We start from the raw sequence: 21632 nt of genomic DNA, 5'->3' as shown, positions 1-21632 counted from the left end.
GGGTCGTTGGGTATACAAGGAGAAGCTTATTCTAAAGTACCTATGATTCTCCTCATTTTTTGCTCTCCGTTGTTTTTTTTCTTTAATGCTTTGTTCATCCACGAGCAACTATACAATTCGAATCGCGGACATTATACGCAACCGTCAATAGACATCGACGCTCGCGAAGAGCAGGAACCTCTTATTTATTCAAACTCGTTCAACTTCACCTACTCATGTATTCAAATGTTATAATGTCAAATATAATATGTCACGCACCGTCGTCGATGCGTCCCCATCCACGACAAGTGGACAAATGTCCAGTAGCTTGATGCAGAGAGATCCAAAGACTGAGTCCAAGTACCCTGATGAACTCATGTCATCATTAGCAGCCATAGATTAACTAATATTGAACTGAGCGCATCACTTTTTTCCCGCAGTGGATCTGAAACCTATAGAAAGCTAAGCAAGTGGTGCTAATTTGGGATTTTTGCCGTGAAACTTGGGCAAGATAGGTTTTTCCCTCTCTCTGTCTTTGTTTGGTAAACAAGTATATACGATTCCCCGGCCAAGAAAAGGGCCCATGCATACGGTTCCTTGGATGTAGACAGCAAAGAAGTTCGAACTTTAGGTCGTTCGTCCAGGATTAAGTATTAAAAAAAATAATGACATGGTGAAGTTCTGAGGCTGAAATCTTTCCCCTCCTCTTGAATTGTCTTTCCTCAATATCTTTGGGAGACTAGCTTTGCTTTATCTTCTTATTTATTTTCCCAGTCATTTCGACAGAGTTGATGGCGTTTCGTTACCTCCATGTTATTAATTTTTTATTCTTGGCATTGTTCTTATTGGAAATGAGGCTCAGCTTTGACATCTCACAGAGATCATGCAACTTCAGAAGCGCATGGGATGCTAAGGGGACCGCTGTTCGGGTCTTGGATTAAACGAACAAAGAGAGATTCAAATAACAGTGCCATCCCAATAGATATGACACTAAGATACAACTTGTCGATTTAGTACGTTTTTATCTCATCATCAATTCGAAAGCTGAGATTCATAAAACCACTAAATTGAAAGAGAGATTAGAAAAATGCCAAAAAAGAAGAAGAGATAAATTATAAGTTGAACATGAGTTGAGAATTGACGCAATGTATACAGTGTTTTTATCTGCAATTAACTATGCCTGTAATAAGAAGTTATTGCATAGATATAGTCCATGTAAAGCAACAATCTCATACATCCAATGGTTGTGATGATGTAGATCTACATAAATTAGATTCATGTGATATTATTTCATCTATCATTTAGAAAATCGTAGCTGTAGAATGAGCCCCATATTCTTCTTAGGGCTACCAAACTTGTGCCTGGTTCGGATTGGCTGGGGAAAGAATGGGCGTGCTGTTGAAATCTATATTTCCAGTTCTATAGCCAACCATGTGCCCTTAGCTGCAACCAGCGACAGATTCACCAGATATGAAAATCCATCATTTTTGGAGGATTTAATAGTATTCAGCTTATGGCTTTCGAGATGAAAAATGTTCACCGTCCGAAGATGTCCCCAACTTTTAAGACTGAATGATAATCATTATGTTTATCTGTTTTTCTATTTTTCTGTTCTCTGAAACATGTTTGGAACAGAAATATGTTTGATAACGCAATTTCATTTTTCTATTTCTGAAATATATTTTGATTTTCAGAAATAAGTTTGGAATAGAAAGGACAAATAAAATTTTTCTATTTTTCTATTTTTGAAACAGAAATAAGAAATAAAAATTCTTGTTATCGCTTGCCCTCGATACTAGCCAGCCGCCGGCCGCCTATTGTCCACCACCTCCTGTCGCCGCCCGCCATCTCCCATCGCCTCCCGCTGCTGCCCGATGTCAGTCGCCTACTGCCGCCATCCTCCGTGCCGACCACCTCTTGCTGCCGTCATTTGCACCGGTCACCCTGTGTCCGCCGCCGCCTACCATTCGCCTCCCGTCGTTGCTTGACACTTGCTGCCGCCCACCGCCGCTTGCTATCTGTTGTCCTCTGCTGCAGGTTGCCTCCCGCCGTCTTTCGCCGCCCGCCCGCTGTCCACCCACCGGTTTCCTGGGAGGGATATATTTTGTGCCGTCATCAAATGAGTATTTGTTTGGGGAACATAAATTTTATATCGTTATCAAATACGTATTTTTGCTCAGAAACTTATCAATGGAATAAAAATAGAAAAATCTATTTTTGGCAAGAAATTGATTTCTGGAACAGAATAGTTATCATTTGCGCCCTAACTCGTCAGAGGCTTTCTAGTTTGAAAATTGTTTCAGTTTCTAATAAAAGATTATGAAATGCCAAAAACGAAAGCAAAATGCACATTTTTATGTCTTCCTAATAATCCGAAGGAGCTTAATATTAAATTTAGGAAAATCTACAAAAAACAAACTCCCCCATGGATATTTTCTACGGTCTTCAATTTTCATGCATAGGGAATGTTCAGACAGATGGGTTGTAGGTGCCTGATGACAAGTGTGTTATATTATGGCATGTGGCGGTCAAGCCATTCACGTAGTTAATAGGCATTTAGTCTCTCGGGTGGCAGTCCTATCGCTCACCCCAAATAGGATTACTTATAGTTAAGAATAATGCGGAAAACAAAGTTGTGAATTTTTTTTGTATATTTCAATGTCTGGAAAAGAGTACTTAGAGAGCGTAGGCTTTATAAAATGGCTATTTATGGTAATAAGATAAACACAATATCAAATATAATCAATCAAGAATATGCACTATCAAATGAGATATATGCATAATTCTAAGAGATATGCAAAATTAAGTAAATATCCTAATATCACTAACATCTCCCAAATGCAAGATGAGTTGGAACAAATCAACTTGAGTTTGAAAAAACATCCAAACAGTGTCTCGATTGACATGAAATCAAATAGTGAAACCAGCACTGCACAATTGGGTATGGAGGCTGCGTGGCATGGCTACGTGTTCCGTTGACAACGAAATTTCAATATGTTGATTTTCTGACAACTATGAGTGTGGTGGTGGTGTCGGCTTCTCGAAATGAGAAGTGAAAAGTCAAGAATCAGAGACATTGGAGTCGAATAGCATGCATCCTTTACTGCTGCTGTGGCTACAGCAAGTGGAATATGCCAGGCTTTGTTGAACAAAAGTTACTGTGTGAAGACATGTCTTCGCGGCGTTGAAAAATACATCTGTGAAAAAGAAAAGCTCGACTTGGCGACGCGTTGCCGACGTTGTAACATGACCACTGTGGTGCTTACTGAGATGTACAACGTCGAGCGACAGGGATGGATTTATTTTACTATAAGTCAATGCGGTGCAGGGTTGCAGGATTGCCTTAGGAAAGTAGGCTCTGATACCAAGTTAACAATAATAATGGGGAAGAGAGAACTATGGAATTTGTGTATAATTTGATATACTATGATGAAAATTACATCAACCTATTTATAGTTTTTATGAGACGACAATCTAAAGTAATATATATCAATCAAGATATGCACAATCAAAGGAAATATACGTGCAATATTGAGAGATATAGATAATCAAAGGTAATATAATGTTGCTAACATCCACCTCAAAGTCAAGGTGACTTTAAAGAAGTCAATTGGAGTTTGAATCAATGTCGAAAAGTGCCACGAAAAATTGTTTTTCCAATGACACCGAGTGGCATCAGGTTCGGTGGATTCGTGGCAAGGCGGTGTGTGAGGCGGCATCTACCAAATTTGGCTTTTTTGAGGGTGGCGAGTCTAGTGGTGCTGTTGGCTTCTGAAAAGGAGGAGTGATAAGTCAAGAATCAGAGGTATTAGAGCCGAATAGCATGCGTCTTTTGCGGTCAGCTTTGCTGTCGTGACAGTCACTTAACAAACATGGCCGATACGACTGGCATGGTTACAGCAAGCAGGATAAGCCGGGTTTTGCTGAGCGAAAGTTACTATGCGAAAACACGCCTTTGCGGTGTCAAAAAATACCTCCTTGAAAAAGAAGTGTGACATTCTGAAATCCGACCCACTTGGGATTTATGAAATAGATGATTTTATGGACGTACTTGTAGTTAGATCTCACCCGGAACTGATCACTCCTGGGCTACTAACCAATAGGGAATGACTAATTAGGGATTTAAATTCGCGCGACCAAAGAAACTCGACCGTGAACCGACTTTCGACCATAAAAATTGTCGAGGTGACATTTTGAGCCAATGTAGGCCGATCTAAAGATAGTTAGGGATCAATTTGCCGCTGTCATACGAGTGGATCGCAGGTGATTCCGCTTGACCACGAGATGAATTGACAAATGACCCTAAACCTATACCAAACGATCGCGCCCGTCGGAACTAGCGATCGATCCTCGCGATTATGTGACAATCGAGGTCATCACGACCCGAGTAAACTTAAACGTGGTTGATTCAGTATCGGCCACGGGTCGAATGTGCGAATTTCCCCAAAAGCCACCCGTTAGTTTGAGATACGCTTAAGTTACGTTATCTAAATTTAGTCATTGATCAGAAACCAAGTTTGGCCATTGGAAATTATGAAGGTCACGATAGGATAATTGGACGATGTTGTTATTAGCTCGGTCAGCCTCAGATTTGTCCGGATTCTTCAGAAAATTCGAATTTTGGCAAGGAATGGAAAATGACCGTTTTGCCCCTAGGACTTTGTTAAGGCCAAGTATAATGTGAGAAGGGCATTTTGGTCATTTCACATCAACTTTAGAGATAAAAATTTTTGGACAATTTTGCCCTTGGAAATTTTGTGAAATTTCAATTTTGCCCTTGGATATTTTTGGTAAGGATTAATCTTGGCCGTCGATATTAGGATAAGGTTTAATCGTGGCCGTTGATTGGAAAGTAGAGAGGAGGGTAGGATAGTCATTTGGCAAGGGGGTTAGACACCAATTATTGGCCATTTAGCCTATTTCTTCTCATTTCTCTCTCTCCCCCTCACTCTCTCTCACTCTCTCGGCAAACTCTCTCTCTCACTTCCCCTCTTGGCCGACTCTTCCCCATCCCACCGTGACCATGGCTGGTTGTCCAAGCCAGCCGTCGCCGCCGCTCCCCCACCGTGCCAGAACGCCGCCGTCCGATCGCCCTTGAAGCCGCGACCCCGCCACCAGCACCACCTCACCGTCTCTCTCTCTCCCCTATTTTCCCCTCACCGAAACCACCATCACCAGCCTTTATTCGGTTCAACCAGCCGAGGTAGATCAGCCGCTCGTCCGGCCACCGTCGCCGCCATAGCCGTCCGCCGCCGTGAGACAGCCGGATTGCCGCTTCCCCCTTCAGCCTGAGCTAGCCTAGGATTCCAAGTAAGTGGCATCCTAAACTTTACTTAGGATATCGGGTATCGACGGACTTGATTAGGGGCTGAATCGGGTTGATTAGTGGCGGTTTAGGGGTTAATTAGTGGCTGTTTAGGGGTTATGTTGGTAGGCTGATTTGGGGACTGAAATTGGCTGATTTGTGGATGAATTTGTGATGTTTCGGGGCTGATTTGTTGCTGAATTGAGTGCTGAGAACTGTGGCTTTAAATGATGAACATATGGTCCGATTTGGGGACTAAATGTGTCGGAATGATGCGTGGTGTCGTGGCTGGTTTGTGGTGATTATTGTGGTTGAAATAGACATGAATATGTTGAATTTATGTTCATATTAGTGGCTGTGGTTGTGGGTCCAATGGCGACCTTGCATGCTCGTCGAATTGTGGAATAATCGATTAAAATGTGGGCCCGTTTATATGTGCATGGGCTGAATTGGATTGGCTGGAAATTAGGCTTGTTTGTGTGCCAATTGAGCATGTGAAATGCGTGAAGTTCGATGTGTGTATGGGCTGAATTGGACCGGTTGGTAATTTGGCATGTTGGTGTGTCAATCGAGCATGTTCGTATGAGATTCGAGTGTGTGGACGGGTGAGAAAAATTATGTGATGTGTCGTGCGTGTGGTCACGAAAATCCCTGAGGCGTGTAGTGTAACGCGGGGAATTGAGCAGTCCTGAGGCGTGTACTTTAACGCGGGATGATGCCCGGTATTACCGGAAGACCGCCAACCTGAGGCGTGTACGTTAATGCGGGTTGTGCCGTAGGTGGAGGATGTTGAGCCTGAGGCGTGTACTATAACGCGGGCAAGAGACATAGCCTGAGGCGTGTACTGTAACGCGGGCTAAGGAGTGTTGTGAATTGGAGATGGTCGTATGCGAACCGTGGATTGAAAGTGGACCTGAGGCGTAATTACGCGGGTCGTGGGCAAGTTTAATGAAAATAGTGTGGTGAGGCATGACCGAGTATGTGAAATGAGAAGTTGGAAATGCCATTTGTTCGACTTTGTTTTGAGCATGAAAATTTGCTTGGAATATGTATGTGGTTGGAATTTGTGTAATTGAGACTAACGTGCAGATTGTACGCATTAAAAGCTCAGGTAAGTACAATTGTGTGCCTGCTATATGATTGTTGAGTGTTATTGTGTTTGGACTTATCTGGAGGTACGTGTTAGCCTAGGTGGGGTTTATGGTGTTTACTTGCTGAGACGTGTCTCATGGTTGTTTAACCAAACAATTTCAGAACCCCGGCTTGGACCATGAATCTTCCATCGCCACCGCCTCAGCGTTTTGGTATACCCATGCACACCGACCATGCAGTTGTAGAGTATCCGATAGATGATAATATGGCTTGGATTAAGCATACTACAGTAGTCTGGGTAGATATAGGATAACCCCTTTGGCAGGCCCATACCTACACAGCCTGGTGTTTTCGAGATGGTATGGACGAGTTTGGTCCTGTTCGAGGCTTTGATGTCCCGTTTGACGGAGTGGGAGATTGGGATCTGTCGGCCATACCCCCTCCCGATGGTGAGATGACTAGCCTGGACACTAGCCTCGCACAATCAGGACATCAGCATGTACCTGCAGCACCTGAACCTTCAGTGGCTGAGCCTGATCCGGAGCCAGAAGAGTCACAGGCAGGGTATGATCCGATGGACGTGGATATAGGAGAAGTACCCGAGGAGGAGCCCGTAGAAAAGGAAGAACCTGAAGAAGAACCAGAGGAAGATGAACCCGAGGAAGAAGAACCAGAGGAAGAAGAACAAGAAGAAGAAGAGCCTGAGGAGGAACCAGAAGAAGATCCAGAAGTAGAACCAGAGGATGAGCCAGAGGAAGAGCCAGAAGAGGAGTCTGAAGAGGAGGAGCGAATTGAGGTTCCGTTAGAGCCGGGTGATGAGGACAACCCGATTGAGATCGAGGTGGATTCTGAGTCCTCAAAGGAGTAGGTGGCTCAGGGGGCATCAGATTCGGATTCTGGGGAGTTTGACTCGGAGTGGACGCCGTCTAGAGGGCGTAGGGGCTAGTTTAGGGGTAGAGTGAACCTTTTGAAGTGTCCCATTTTTGAGCTAGAGTATTCCCAAACTACTGATTTCTTTTTGATATCGGTGGTGTAAACCTTAGAAGTTCGGTGTGCTTGTATAGTATGTGGATTGTAAGTAGTGTACTGTATAAGTTTGACTTGGTATTGAATATAAGTATATTATCCCTATTACCCCTTTTTAAACATTGTCTGGGTGCTTGGTTGCTTCCGCTGATGCTTTATATCTGGATGTGTTGGTTTGGTTCGGCGATGTTCCTGGGACGTCGCGTTATTCGATCGAAGAGGGATGTTGCGAGCTCGATGGGGTTCGGGGCGTGACAAGAAGAGCTTGACTAGGCGACGCGTCACTGACGTCGTAACATGACCACTTTGGCATTTGGGCAGATGTGAATGAATCACTAAACAACGACGGGATGGATTTAATTTACTATGGAGTGCACGAAATGCATCGGGTGCACACTCGGTGAACTTATGATTTCCTCAGGAAGGATTGACAAGTTAAGAAATAACGCGGAAAAGAAAGTTGTGGAATTTTCTATATATTTCGATGTCTGGAAAAGAGTACGTGGAGAGCTTATCTATAAACTTTATCAGATGGCTATCTGATATAATAAGATAAATGCATTATCAAATATAATCAATCAAGGTATGTGTAATCACGAGAGATATAAAAAATCAGATAAATATCATAATATTACTATCACTTATAAACGAGGGTCTTGTCGACATGCTCCTCGTCGGGTTGTCTAGCCATGCTCATACAATCTACCTCGCTGGTTTTTTTTTTTTTTTGGGTCATTCTGTCGGGCTATAGTATGGTCGTCAGGCGGGATTAACATAGTCACGTATTTAACACTTACGGACTTTACCACACAGGTTATTATCATTTCCCGATATCTTTTTAGTGGAGTATTTTCATGATGTAAAGTGGATCTTGTCTTTCTCCAAACATTAGAATGTAAAGTATATGAACGTGAAATTATTATTCGTTCGATATCCAGATTATACCATCACCAATTGTGACAACTATCCCCAATCTCGAATGCCAATTGCCAAAAGTTACACGTAAATTTATTACTCGACCAAAAAAGAAAAAAAGAGGCACAAATATCAAATGCACTATGACGGTTCCGTTCTTTCACTCACTCTTCTCTCTCCATCGTCTTTTCCAACCTTCAGCCATGGGGAGGTTTGACCTAATTTCACCCTTTGCTCCCTCTCTTGTTAATTATGTTTTTGTTTTTTTGTTTCTTCTTCTCTGATGATCTAGATTTTGGAGCTCTCTTCTCCGACCTAGTTCTAGATTTGAGAATTTGAATTATGTTGTCTCACTAAACCACGAAAATTTGCTCTCCCAAATATTAAATTTGTATTCGTTCAAACTGTTTTGGTCATCTCCGTACGGTGATGGTGAAAAGGAAGCCAAACCTAAGTGCTTTCTGCCAACGCAATTACTAGAGGAGGAATTTTTGGCATGTGCTCATCACTAACGAAGATACAACCTCAGTGATCAGCACAGTCATACGAGCATCTACACATGTATTTAGTTTGCGTTTCTTGGCACAGTCGAAAGGATGGCAATCCACTACCCCTACATTCGCTAGGATTTATATATTTCATGTCAACATCAGACAATTATTTTCCGCGGATAACCTAATCTATAAGGCAAGTCAAGATCATGAATCATTATATTAAGGAATAAGGAGCATTCAATATCCAAATTCCATGCTAAATAGTAGGTATAACTACGTTCCTTTAACAACGAAATTACGTATTCGCATATTGAGAGACGTCGTGGTCACACCATGACCATTCCTGTATCATTTATAACACGTATGTCGACTGAGGAGCTCACTGAGTAGCAGATGACGATGATGTTTCGCTCTATTTAAAGAACAAAAGAGACTATGGATACCATAATATTTTTCTGTTTTGTTCTCCTTATTCTGGGTCTACGGCTTTCCTTCAAAATTCGAACTCCGACGGTCGAAATACATTGTTAATATTCTCATGCATGCGCGAGCTTCATCTGTTCGTCAAAACCACCAATTTTCTTCACGGGGAAAAACGAGGAAGGATCTATTCGAGCACATGTCATCATCGTCCATGAATTATTTGAGCCTGATCATTGAACGTCTTTGAATGGTCTGTGCTCCCAGAGTTACATCGTCGCACCATCAGTCAAGCCTCTCGAAACTGACCAGGATTTTGGTTGCCCACTGTCGACTATCCTAAGCTCGTGCCGGTTTGAATATGCACAAAAGATTTATGTTCTTTTCCGGGCCGTTCATTTTCTACCCAGTCTAGTGTCAAAGTAAGAAGCTGGCTTAAGCTGTGTTGACTTCACGACTTGTCGTGCGTAATAACTTTCTTTTATTATTGCAAGACACATTTTCATGAATTTACACATCAAATATAAATCTAACCCTGTGCAATTCGCATTGAGTTCGTAGTTGGCTTTGGCAGTTTTAATTAGAGGTGTGCAACGGAAATCACCCGAACCAAGAACCGCTCGGACCAGCCGGTCTTGGGCGATTTCCAAGGGTGTCAGTCTGGTTCTCGGTTCCATAAAATTGGAACCAGTGATAGGTAGTCCGTTTCTCGGTTCCAGATGAGAATCGGACCGCCCGGACCAGACCGACTTTTTCATAGAGGAATCAAAATAAACATCTCTTCTTCATATTCTTCATTTCTATGGAGTCTCCACCTCCCCACGTACTACTATTCCCCTAACCAGCGCGAGGCCACATGATCTCGCCACCTGGACCTCGTCCACCAACTGTCCCTCCGCGGACTTGCCCTCACCGTGTTGGACTCTTCCAAGAACCTCCCCCTCCTTAACCCTCTTCTCTCTGCCCACCCCTTTGTCCATACCCTCGTCCTCCCCTTCCCTTCCCACCCCAAACTCTCGCCGGGCGTCGAGAACATCCGCGACATCGGTCACTTCGGCAACGTCCTCATTATCTCCACCCTCTACCTCCCCTCGCCTGATGGTTCGCCTCCCACCCCAACCCTTCCGCGGCCATCCTCTCTGACTTCCTCGGCTGGACCCTCGACTTGGCTGACAAGCTTGGCGTGCAAGTATAGGATATTAGGATGAGCAATATTAGATTGAAATTTACATTAAGAGATTTTTATAAAATTATGCCGCAATATTCTTGGCAATTTTAAATTATGAATATTTCTACAAGAACGCACTTTGGTAAAACTTTGAGATTGGAAATTATTTCCATGTTTGCTATATGTATAGTCAATATAGAATGGAGCTAGTTATTATCAACAAGTGGTCGTAGAACACGAATTATATATCTAAAACGTAGCAAGAATGCCCATGAGTCAGTTTAGAAACTAAAGATGACGCATTAAGGATAATAGCCTTCGTCAATTAGAAACTTACATCTTGAAAGCATATTCCACGAGTCTTGATTGACAAGATTGCGAGATACATTCCTTAACAATCTCCATATATCAAAGTTGAGGAGGATACCAACTTGGTTTTTCAATTTAATTAGGATCCATGTATGCATAACTTCATGGAGAAAATATGTTTTCAGTTTCCTGGGCCTTACATGCATGCTATTCGAACCTAAATTAGTACCCTTAATAATCTCATAAGGGTATCCATGATGCACACAAAGGTACAGGAATTGACTATATAGTAAGCCTCTGTTTGTTTCGCGATAAATGAATGATTTAAAATATATTTTACAAAAAATAATCGCTTATTTTGCTTACCAAAATGAATGAACGAAGAATATTTTTATCGTTCAGGAAAACTTTTAGACATAATTTCTATCGACAATGAAAACATTTTTCATTAACTAATACAAGCGATCTTTTTTATTGTTTAATCTAGTGTTGTATACGCAGCCTATGTATATAATATGTTCACAAATTGTTTTATTCTTGATCATCAAATTCTTACAACAAGCATAGATAGTGACATGAGTACATTTCTTCCGCCAGAAAACGGAATACTATTCGACAACATATTCTCTTAAGACCAGACAAATCAAGCATTGCGCGTCTGGATTAGGACAGCACCTAAATTCCGATTCAGATGCCTCCTCAAATCTTCAAATACTAAAAACTAACAAAAATGAAATAAAAAAGATTGACGACTCAACAAGGGCACTTCAAAGGGCTAATAACAACCCATATGTTCCATTACATCAGCACGGCGGCATGTCTGGCGGCGGTGGAAGTATCTGCGAATCTGGGGTCGGGCCATTCTTAACGATGAACGCCATCTCCATGCCCCATGTCAAGTGTCGTTCAAGATGACAATGCATGAACCAAACTCCTGAAAAAGATTTTTTTTTTCCAAAGAGCCACATTATTATTCCTTCAATTAAACTAAAGAATCGAATTAATATTATGATAAACTTGTATAGCGTTGCAATATTTGTACCTGGATTGAAGGCTTGGAATCTCACCGCGGCCCATCCATTCTTGGGCACCGCGATGGTATTTTGCAATGGAGGGTCCACCAAATTATAATTTTTGGGGTCCTTCTTCTTGTCGAAATTGCCAAATCCCCACCCCACCACGTAAAAGCTGGTCCCATGGAGGTGCATGGGATGATCGGTCCCGGCCACCAAGTTGGTCCCCTGCAAGACCATCTCCACCGTCGAATTGTACTCGATCACCTTGACCTCCGTCCCGTTTTGCGGTGTCTCCAGGGCCAGTGGGAGGTAATCTGCAGTGTAGTTAAACTTGAGTGGGGGCTCGCTCGGGAACCGGTTGCCGTACACGCCCTTGATGCGGTGGTAATAGGCTTGGAGTATGTCGATCGACGGGGACACGAAGCTTACGTTGTTCATGCTTGCAGCGAGGCGGGACCCGTTCGGCCCGGCACACGAGTCATTCGCGCAAGGGAACGTGTTCACCGAGATGGTGAACAGGAACTTGTGGGTCACGTTCTGCGGGACACTTATGGGGTGGTCTCCTCTAGCTAAGCTCCGGAGTCTTCCGGTGAAGTTGACCGATGAAGCCGTGTCATTGTAGTATGGAAGGTAAGGTAGAGGAGGAGGCGAGGACGGTGTGTATCGACCTTTATATTGGATTAGGGCCGTGGTGGTTGTGTTGTCGTATGTAACACCGGCTGCGCTCGAGTAAACCCTAGCAGCCATATAGTAATGGTCCTTGGGCTGGTTGGCCTCCAAGAGGAGATCAATGGTTTGGCCCGGAGAGATGGCGATGTAGTCAACCTTCAGGGGCTTCGTGTAGGAGGCATCAGTGCCGACCACCGTGACTTGGTGATTCGCAATTGCGAAGAAGAGGATGTCCTGCATTGCCGCGTTGATGAGCCGGAGGAGGTAGGTTTTGCCGTAGTCCACGGCCAACTTGAACGTATCTAGCGGTGAAAGGGAAGGCAGCGAAGAGGGTTTATTTAGGATGGGTCAAGCAAAATTGATTAATGCTGAAAGCCTACTAAATTCATACATGCGGCATTAGGCAATACAGTAATTCATACTGTGATTGAAACTTTTCAGGCGTGGACATTAACCGCTGATAGAAACGTCGGGGACCTACCGGTGTTGTTGCAATGCAATCATTGCAATTGATACACGAGAATCATTTGTGACTAGTTTTGGAGGGCCCATACGGCCTTCCCACACTCTTGCTAGCTCCTTCCCAGACCTCCAACTGGACTTGATTTTGGTACATGGTTGGGGCCATGTTTCCTTCGAAGTTGGAAGGAACTTTCCTTCTGCCATTTAGGAGATGGGTCCTTTTGGAAAACGATTTGCACGAACGCGACTTTCCCTCACACAACTGAAAACGCACTTTAAAACCTTGATTCCTTTTGGGAAATGCTTAAGTAACAAGTCACCGTTATTATTGCAAGTAAAAGTGGCATGGAGGCCACAAGATGTATTTGATTAAAAAAAAAGGCAATTGGTGTTATGCTAGCATTATGATAAGAAATTTCCTCCCCTCCATCACAACTGGTGTTATGCCAGCATTACAACCTGTGGCCACATACCATCGTTACTTCCAATAGTAACGGCAACTGTTCTGCTAGCATTGTCCATTTCTTTTCTCTCCCTTCTCCTCCTTCCTTCCTCCCTCAAATCAGCCGGTCCCACCCAGCACCCCTTCACCATGTTGCCGCTGGGCTCGCCCCATCGCTACCGACCTCGCGACGATGCCACCGTCAACCTAGCTATGACACCACCGCCAGTTGAACCCTCGCGATGTGCCTTTTTTTTTTTTTTTTTGAGTTACACATGGGTCATGTTTAGACAACGCATCAATTAGAGACTGATCGGAGAAAAACATGGCTCATTTATGTATATATTAGATGGAATAGCAACATTATAAGTCTAAATGTCTACGTGGAGATTTATTTGAACTCTTGTAAATAATTTTTTAAAGTTCTTTCTACATGTCAATGAAATGATGATATTTTTAAAAAAGATGATTGTTCTTGATCCGGAATTATCGAGAAAAACAGAGATTCTATCGTAAGGTAGCTAAGAATGTCATTAGGAAAATCCTAATCTTGGACATCAAGTGGGTTCGGAATTCTACAAGAGCAATAAGGACATTGTGTCAAAGTGTATGCTAACCTTGTTTTGAGCATGGATACAAATCGCCCGGTTGACCATTAATGAGATAAGCATCTGAAGTGTTTGGATCTCCCCCACTTTCACGAAACTCATCGTATATATCGACTATATCTTGTTTCCACCATTCTCCTGCATTTTCATACAATTGATAACTGTGAGATTACATAAAAAAAAGAAGATAAAAATATTTGATCATACAAATAAAAGAGGCAATCGATTTTGAGTCACAAACCTAATACGATCGGCACTTCTACATGAGGCTTATCAAAAGCATAGCTTGTGCTATTCTTTGGGTAAACAATAATGGCGCCATGGACAGTGGCACGCGACCAGTCACTGTGAGCGTGCCACCAAAGCGTCCCCTCCTCAAGCGAGAACGTCACATTCTGCGTGAATTTCCCTCCGGGTTTAATCGGGCACTGTGTGATGTATTCGGGACCATTGTGCCAAGGATTCCTTGGCTGTTTCACACCGTGCCTGTCAATTTCGTTCGTTTTCGCTTTCCCTTATCAGAGATGCATTGAAAACTAAATTTCCTGGTTGCCTATGGCACTAGCGAAGTTAAAGAGTGAGTGGGGAAATACCAGTGAATAGTAATGTTATAATTGGCCTTGTTGTACACATCCACGGTGACCGTGTCACCTTTGTGTGCGTATAAAGTCGGGCCGGGGAATTGGCCGTTAACGGTTAGTATGCTCTTGGTGCTGCATAGCCACGTATAGGGTGTTTCCTTGATCTGGCAAACGAGAGTATATATCATGCACACGAAGAGAAGACATCCAATCAAGTACATGAACGTAGAAGAGTAGGTGGACGTGTGTCAATGTGACTTCTAATGCTATAGATATTTTGAGAACTGCCACTTAATAACCTCAAATATAAATGCCCGATGAAAAATGTGATAAACCTTGTAAAATTCCCCAAGTTATTGTGGGTTGCCCTAATGAAAATTTACCAATATATCACCTAAAGTGAAAACGGCGCGGATTACCAAAAAAGTCATTAACCTGTTGTACGAATGTCAATTCAGTTCTAAATCTTCCAATTTTACCAACTTAGTGCAAAGCCTTTTAATGATTTGTCAATATAGTCCTTCTGGCCAATTTTAGTCGAAAATTGCTTATATGGTCACCAACTGTCCTGCGTGACACGGTTAGCGCTGACGTGAACAATTTTTGCATTTTTTAGTATTTTTAAACTTTTTTACAATTTTTTTCTTTTCCTTTTCTTTTTTTTTCTCCTTCCTCCTCCACTGGTTGCCAAGCCTAGGCAATGGTCTGCAACCAGCCATAGGTGAGGACGAGGCTTGACCCTCGCCAACCTTGTCTATGAATAGTCGCTAGAGATTGCCAAGGCCTGCTGACTGACGAAGGAAGATGGAGAAAAAAAAAGAAAAAGAACAAAGAATAGAAAAAATTCAAAAAATTCAAAAGGTTATCAAAATTTCATAAAAACTAAAAAAATAAAAATAAATTGTTCACGTCAGCACCGACTGCGTCACGTAGGATAGCCGGCGGCCATGTTAGCGAATTTCAATCAAAATTGGCTGGAAGAACTAAATTGGCAAATTTAATCCGGTAAATTGTCAAAATATTTAGGACTAAATTGGCCAATTTAAAGGTTTAGAACTAAATTGATATTCACACAATAGGTTTAAGACTTTTTTTGGTAATTTTCCCATGTGTGGCATGTTTTCGAAGATAATTTTTAAACAAAAACGAGTAAAGTTCATTCTAAAATTAAAACGATTGATTTAAAAATTCATGGAGTTTCCATTGTTTCCCTCTAAATAAAAGCAACCATGCGGATGACCAAGAAAGGGAGGCTTTTTTTCTAGTTTTGGCGAAATATAAACATTTTCATCATTTTCGTTTTCAAAGAGAATTTCAAGACTTATCAAACATGTTTTCCAGAGAAAATAAATTATTTGGGTGCTCACGGCGTATCGTTAAGTTAATACTTGTCTGATTTTTCTTTTGTTTGGACAAAATCTGTTTTGATCCTGTAAAATGTTGTATTTCCTCAGTTTTACGACCTTCAATTGTCTTATGCGCTCAAGATCTTGTTATCAAAAGCATACTACAGAGAGAGACAGAGAGAGAGAGAGAGATGCATGACTATCGGGAAACCTTATTCAATGTGGCATCATCGTCTCCATTATCACCGGAGACCACGTCCTCTCAAGAGGCTGTTTTCTATCCTCTTTCTTTCCTTTGTTGATTTTCTTCCACTTTTTTTTCTTTTTTTGTTTTATTGTTGATAATATACCAAACCAAGTAGGGTGCCCCTCAGACAACGTTTGCAAACTTTTGCCAAGTGAACAGTGCCATGCTGACAAGTCGACGGAGTATTTGAAATGCGTTAGGTGACGGTACAAATTGAGCTAGCCAAAAGTTCACAGTGAAAGATGAAGGACGAAATAGAAAGACGGGTTAATATCATGAAAAACTCTAAATTAATACACCTATGACAAATTTACCTTAAACTAATTTTTTTATCACTAAAAACCCTAAACTGGTACACATGTGACAAATTTATCCCAAACTAATTTTTTGACCACCAAAAACCCTAAACTTGTACACACATAACAAATTTACCCTTCGTTAAATTGGATTAATACAAAAAAAAAACCTACAAACTCAAACACCTGTGACAAACAGAGGTAAAACCCCAAACTGGTATATTTGTCAACTACCACGTGTCATTTAACTCAGTAATTTGACAGTAAGATTTAACGGAAACCAACAGAGGGTAAATTTGTCGTAGATGTACCAGTTTGGGGTTTTTAGTAGTCAAAAAATTAGTTTGAGGTAAATTTATCACAAATGTACCAGTTTGGTTTTTTCGCGGTATTAACCCTAGAAAGAAAAACTCCAAATTAATTGACCAAAATATAAAGTATTTTATCCTAATGGAAGCGCTAGTCACATGTGGTCGATTCGGCCCTCCTCGATCTTATTGCCATAAAGCAAGCGTCAAAAGACGGTTGCGTAAATTAATTAGGTCAAACCCCTCAAATCCTGGAAGCTTTCGTTATGCACTAAAACCATGATGGTTAAAGAAAAGTCAATGCCCAAGATGTCGCACTTACCACAAACGTGGATGCCAAGGACTAGCACAAGCCCTAGAATCTGAAGCACTTGAGCTCCCACCGAGCACCTCATATCCATAAACAGAGAGAAAGAAAAATTTATATGTGTTCTTCTGTCTTGCCCCTTAGTTTAGCGGATTGCGAGAAGTGTCTATTTATACACTGCGAAATAATGGTGATGGGAGATGTCAAACCAGCGAGAAGGTAGGCCCCCCGTGCTTGTCGGCATGACATTTTATGCGGTTAGCTGAGCCCGAACTTTTTCACTCGGCTCACCCTCTCGTGTACAAGTTGTACATTCTCACCAATGATGTCGCGCTCATAACCAAGATCCAGAAGTAATTTCACAGAAAAGGGTTCGATCGAATAATTAACGTCGGATTTGGATGCATTGGATCTCGGTATCAAGTCACAAAAGATGCCTCTGATTCGAGGTATTCTTGTAGGCCACGCCGATCGCTTGGCGAGTAAAGTCTTGTCCGATGCACATGAACGCAGCCTTTTGCTTGCATTCATAGGGATTGATCGAGCTGATTTGGAAAGGTCATCCAAAACGAGTTTAGTTCAAAAGGCTTACGTCCGGTGAGCCCAAAAAGATTTGAGAAAGTTTTGGGCTTATGCATGGAGAGTCAAAGGTCGGATCTCAAAGCGAATCACGCCACCGTAAATTGCGTGCGCTTATGGAACTACATTGCCGTTCCCAAACACCTCTGAGTCTGAGTGTGCCTCTTCTGTTTTTTTCTTAGACGTTTTCTCCTTCCGAGCCTATTCAAACTCTCTCTCCCGTTGGGCATGCCTGTGTTGCGGGACATGCATCCTCCTTTTTCGCATATCAATGTAACGCACTATATTTAGGGGCCAAATGCAACCTCTTAATCCCAACCCGAAATTTTTTTTTGTCTCGTAAAAGATTATCAAACTTTCACATTAATCCCAAGTCTTGCCACGCATTCAAATATCACAATTGATTTCTTCAAGATTATCAATATCAGGAAACTACTGCTGCTGTTCCATACGAATGTGAAGGTGTTGATAAAGATGCAAGTACTAATAATAGACCGCTAACTGATCCCGATGTTGATAATTTTGAAGAAACTAACTGGGATTTTTGGATTCGTGACTAGATTTGGAACTAGAATAAAAGTTGGGGATTTTTTATTAACCAAAAAAAATTTGGGTAAATTAAGATTGAACCTAAAATTGAGGATATTTTTTAAGGAATTAGACCCTATGTTCAATATGGCATCCATATTAGGCCCGTTAATTTGCGCTCCCAGAGTTGCGTGAGAGCGATATTAAATCAATGGAGCAAGTTGATGTCTTCAATTTGCTCTCTCTCTCTCTCCCTATGCATCTCACTCTATCACAATAGGGAGATTCTACGGACGGAATTGAAAAAGATATTATGTCCGTGAAATCTTTGTCAAGTTTCTGATGTGCACTTCGATCATAGTCACAATGTCAAAGCAAAGAAACGGAGACTACTGAGTCATCATCGTTGTTAAATCATGCAGAAAATAATAATTCAAAATACTATAGAGTGGAACGATATGATGAGTGGTTGAATACTGCAGAACCAGGTAAATCTGTCTAGAAATCACGAAACAAGCAACTAATACTATATACAAGGCCACGAAAATGCTCTCACTTTATATCGAATAATCGCCCGCTTCATTCACTTTCTCTGGTAACCATCATATTCCTCTTTTGACACAACGATCTCGCTTCGCGTACCCGCATGTCTTGTGGGCTCCCACTAATAATTTATAACATGGAAATGGGCATCTAAATCAGGAGTTAATGAAAGAAATGAAATAATTGAGACATTATTTATCGATAATGATTGAACCCCTAAGTCCGCGAATTGCGGGATGAGTCACATCCTGTCCCAAATTGGGTCCATTGAATTCGGTAGCATTGCAATGATTTTTCCCAGCCCTGCCCCAACCTATACGCTTGACAAAATGCTCGGGAATGATTAGTTTGGCCACGCGGTGATGGATTGCCATTATCTTATAGAAGAAAAAAATCATATACATCCAAGTACATAATCCAATATTAATTATCCAAAAATTCTATATCTTTTTTTGCTAATTCAATCCTAAACTTTTTAATTGTGCCAATTATGTCATAAACATTTTCATTTTGTTTCAATTGAGTTCATTCGACCAATTTTGGTCGGAAATCACTGACGTGAACACCGACTGTCCCACGTAGGGTCGCCAACGCTGACATGAATAATTTTTAATAATATTTTTTTAAACTTTTTTTTTTAATTTTTTGCCGTTTTTTCTTTTCTTTCTCGTTCTTTTTTTTCCCCTTCTTCCTTTGACCAGCGAGGTTGACCTGGCCGGCCTCTGACGAAGCTCGCCCCAACGCCTCACCCACCCTTGGCTGGGCAGCCAAGACAAGGTCGGCCTCACCTAGCCATGGCGAGGTTGACCTCCCCGTCTCTGGGTTCTCCCTCGCCCAGTGAAGGTTGGCTGGGCGAGGCTTGGCCTTGCCAGTAAAGTTGGTTTTATGGTAATAAGCGAAATCTACTAAAGACGGCCTGTATCGTAAAAAATGACTACAAAGTGAAATCAACATCTTCCTTGTTTATTATATAATCCATCAATATACATGAATTACGAAGAAACCAAGGAATAAATTGTGAAATCATATTTGTGAAATATTATGTATGATCAGTTTTTTGAAAATGTAGAAAAACATGAACATGAAGTATATTCAGGAGATAATAGAAGACTTATGAAAATAAAATGAAAGTTACCGGAAAAAAAACTAAAAAAAAATTGATAAAAGGTAGGAAATAGACATTGAGGGATCTATTCTTTACACTTGTATGCGAAGCACGAAATCACATAAATTGATTTTCTTCTTTCCAAAATAAACTTGCTGTTTTCAGTCCATAAAAAAGTTTATTGTCAATCGAGTAATTCTCCGTCAAATGTTGGAAGGTCCAGAAACAATTTCCCGAAAACAGCCTTTTTATCGAACAAATTGATTCTTGACGAAGTTGATGACTTATTTGATAATTTCTTTAATCCCTCTTCTAAAGTGAACTATGACATCATCAATTTGGACTCCCCTCTTCTTGCATCAATTTCGTCTTAAGCTCCTTTACAACTGACAAATTCGATGCTTAGCTATATATATATGCTTCAGTCTTCGCCTGCTTTGAAAAGTCCAAGGAAGTACTCAGCTTGCGGCCCCATATGGTTAATGTATACGCGTTCATGTTGAAATTTCAAAGTAAAACTGTACTTAGAATCCTCACATAGCTATAGGGAAAAGTCTCTCTAGGCTTACACGCTAGACCAATAGCTTTTTCTCCACTCTACGTAAAATTATTGACCCCTTTTGATTGGCCCGCCCAAAGAAAAAATGTAATGTTATGAAGATAAACCGTGTACAGCTTGACTCGATTATTGCACCATGATATGAAGACAACATCACCTGTAACATTCAACAATTAATGCCCGATGAAGATAAAGTCACATGTACATTCAACAACTAACGCCCCAATTGAAGACAACACCCCATATAGAATCTGAATTTGGCACTAGCAATAGGTAAGTGTCAAACTTGTCTTACAAAAAAGCTTGACTTTTCCAACTGGTTTTCTAAATTTGGTGGGAGTTGACATGGGCCAGAATCAGATTTTAAAGAAAGAAATCTAAAGGCCAAAAGGCCCAAATACACATTCAGATCCATTGATCTTGAAAGCTTGTAGGGGTCAGCATCGGTCAAGAATTAACCCTACACCTAGGGCCTTTGAAACTTATATTGGGCGGGTTTGTCCTTAGTCTTGAGGCTTTAGGGTTGGTCCGACTTGAACCAACCCCGTAGATATTTTCTTCTTCTTTTATTCCCAAATCCTAATTATATAATTATAAGTGCCCCTCCTATATTTCTACCGTAATCCTCTAGTAGAGTCTCACTCTCACGCACCCTCATTCTCGTATTACCCCTGAAATCTTCAATTTTCATCTCTTCAGGTGTAGTCTCTTTGTTTTCTCTTTACTCATTTGAACTCAACGGTCAATTCTCTTCCCTTCCCTTTCGCTCTTCCACCTCTAGTGATTGAACTGTATGTATCTCTACCGCTACATTTGTGTCCCTGATTCTTTTCGCTGTTTCATCTCTGCTTTGTTTTTTTTTTTTAGGCTGATTCATCTATTATGAGTCGTCGTGGATGACGGGCTTAGCTTTATTGGAATTGAGTGTTTTGCTTGGTTGTGATTGGCGACGGGAGACTCCATGTTTCGAATAAGTTAGACTTAAGGTTTTAATGGTTGAAGCTTTTAGGTTGAACTCGCCAGAAACCAAGCAAAACACTCCATGTTTCAGATAAGTTAGACTTAAGCTTTTAGACTTAAGTTGATTAATAATAAACCACACCTTCATTCAATAGTTTATGCTTTTAGGTCGACTTTTTAACACAAAGGGAATCCTTGTTAGCAAGTGTCCAGTGGTGAGGGCGCCAAATGGCGACTCAGAGGGAGTGGAAGGTGGGGTCCTTTATAGTGATTAGTAAGGAAGAAGATGAATTTATACATTTTTAATTTATTTTTATTAAAACTCTTGTTCTATTTTTAAAACTTACTTGGCCATCATCATTTTAGTT

At 41.4% G+C, this 21632-nt stretch overlaps 1 protein-coding gene across 1 annotated transcript in view; it reads right to left on the bottom strand.

Annotated features, from left to right (window-relative positions):
* Positions 1–11224: 11224 nt before the first annotated feature.
* The window catches only part of LOC115684696 (laccase-15-like), a 74348-nt gene continuing 63940 nt past the window's right edge, over positions 11225–21632 (bottom strand). Inside the window, exons 2-6 of the mRNA XM_056308212.1 lie at positions 14499–14650; positions 14147–14391; positions 13915–14043; positions 11751–12695; positions 11225–11642 (exon numbers count right to left, since the gene is read on the bottom strand). Of these exons, the coding sequence (XP_056164187.1) occupies positions 11512–11642; positions 11751–12695; positions 13915–14043; positions 14147–14391; positions 14499–14650 (1602 nt within the window). The 3' untranslated portion in view covers positions 11225–11511. The remainder of the gene's footprint in view (positions 11643–11750; positions 12696–13914; positions 14044–14146; positions 14392–14498; positions 14651–21632) is intronic.

The sequence above is a fragment of the Syzygium oleosum genome, unplaced genomic scaffold (assembly GCF_021117445.2).
Source record: "Syzygium oleosum isolate NSW1041296 unplaced genomic scaffold, Sole_v2.1 Sole_v2.02, whole genome shotgun sequence".
Taxonomy (NCBI): domain Eukaryota; kingdom Viridiplantae; phylum Streptophyta; class Magnoliopsida; order Myrtales; family Myrtaceae; genus Syzygium; species Syzygium oleosum.
Note: the sequence above shows the minus strand (reverse complement) of the source record. Positions and strands in the feature narration are given on the sequence as shown.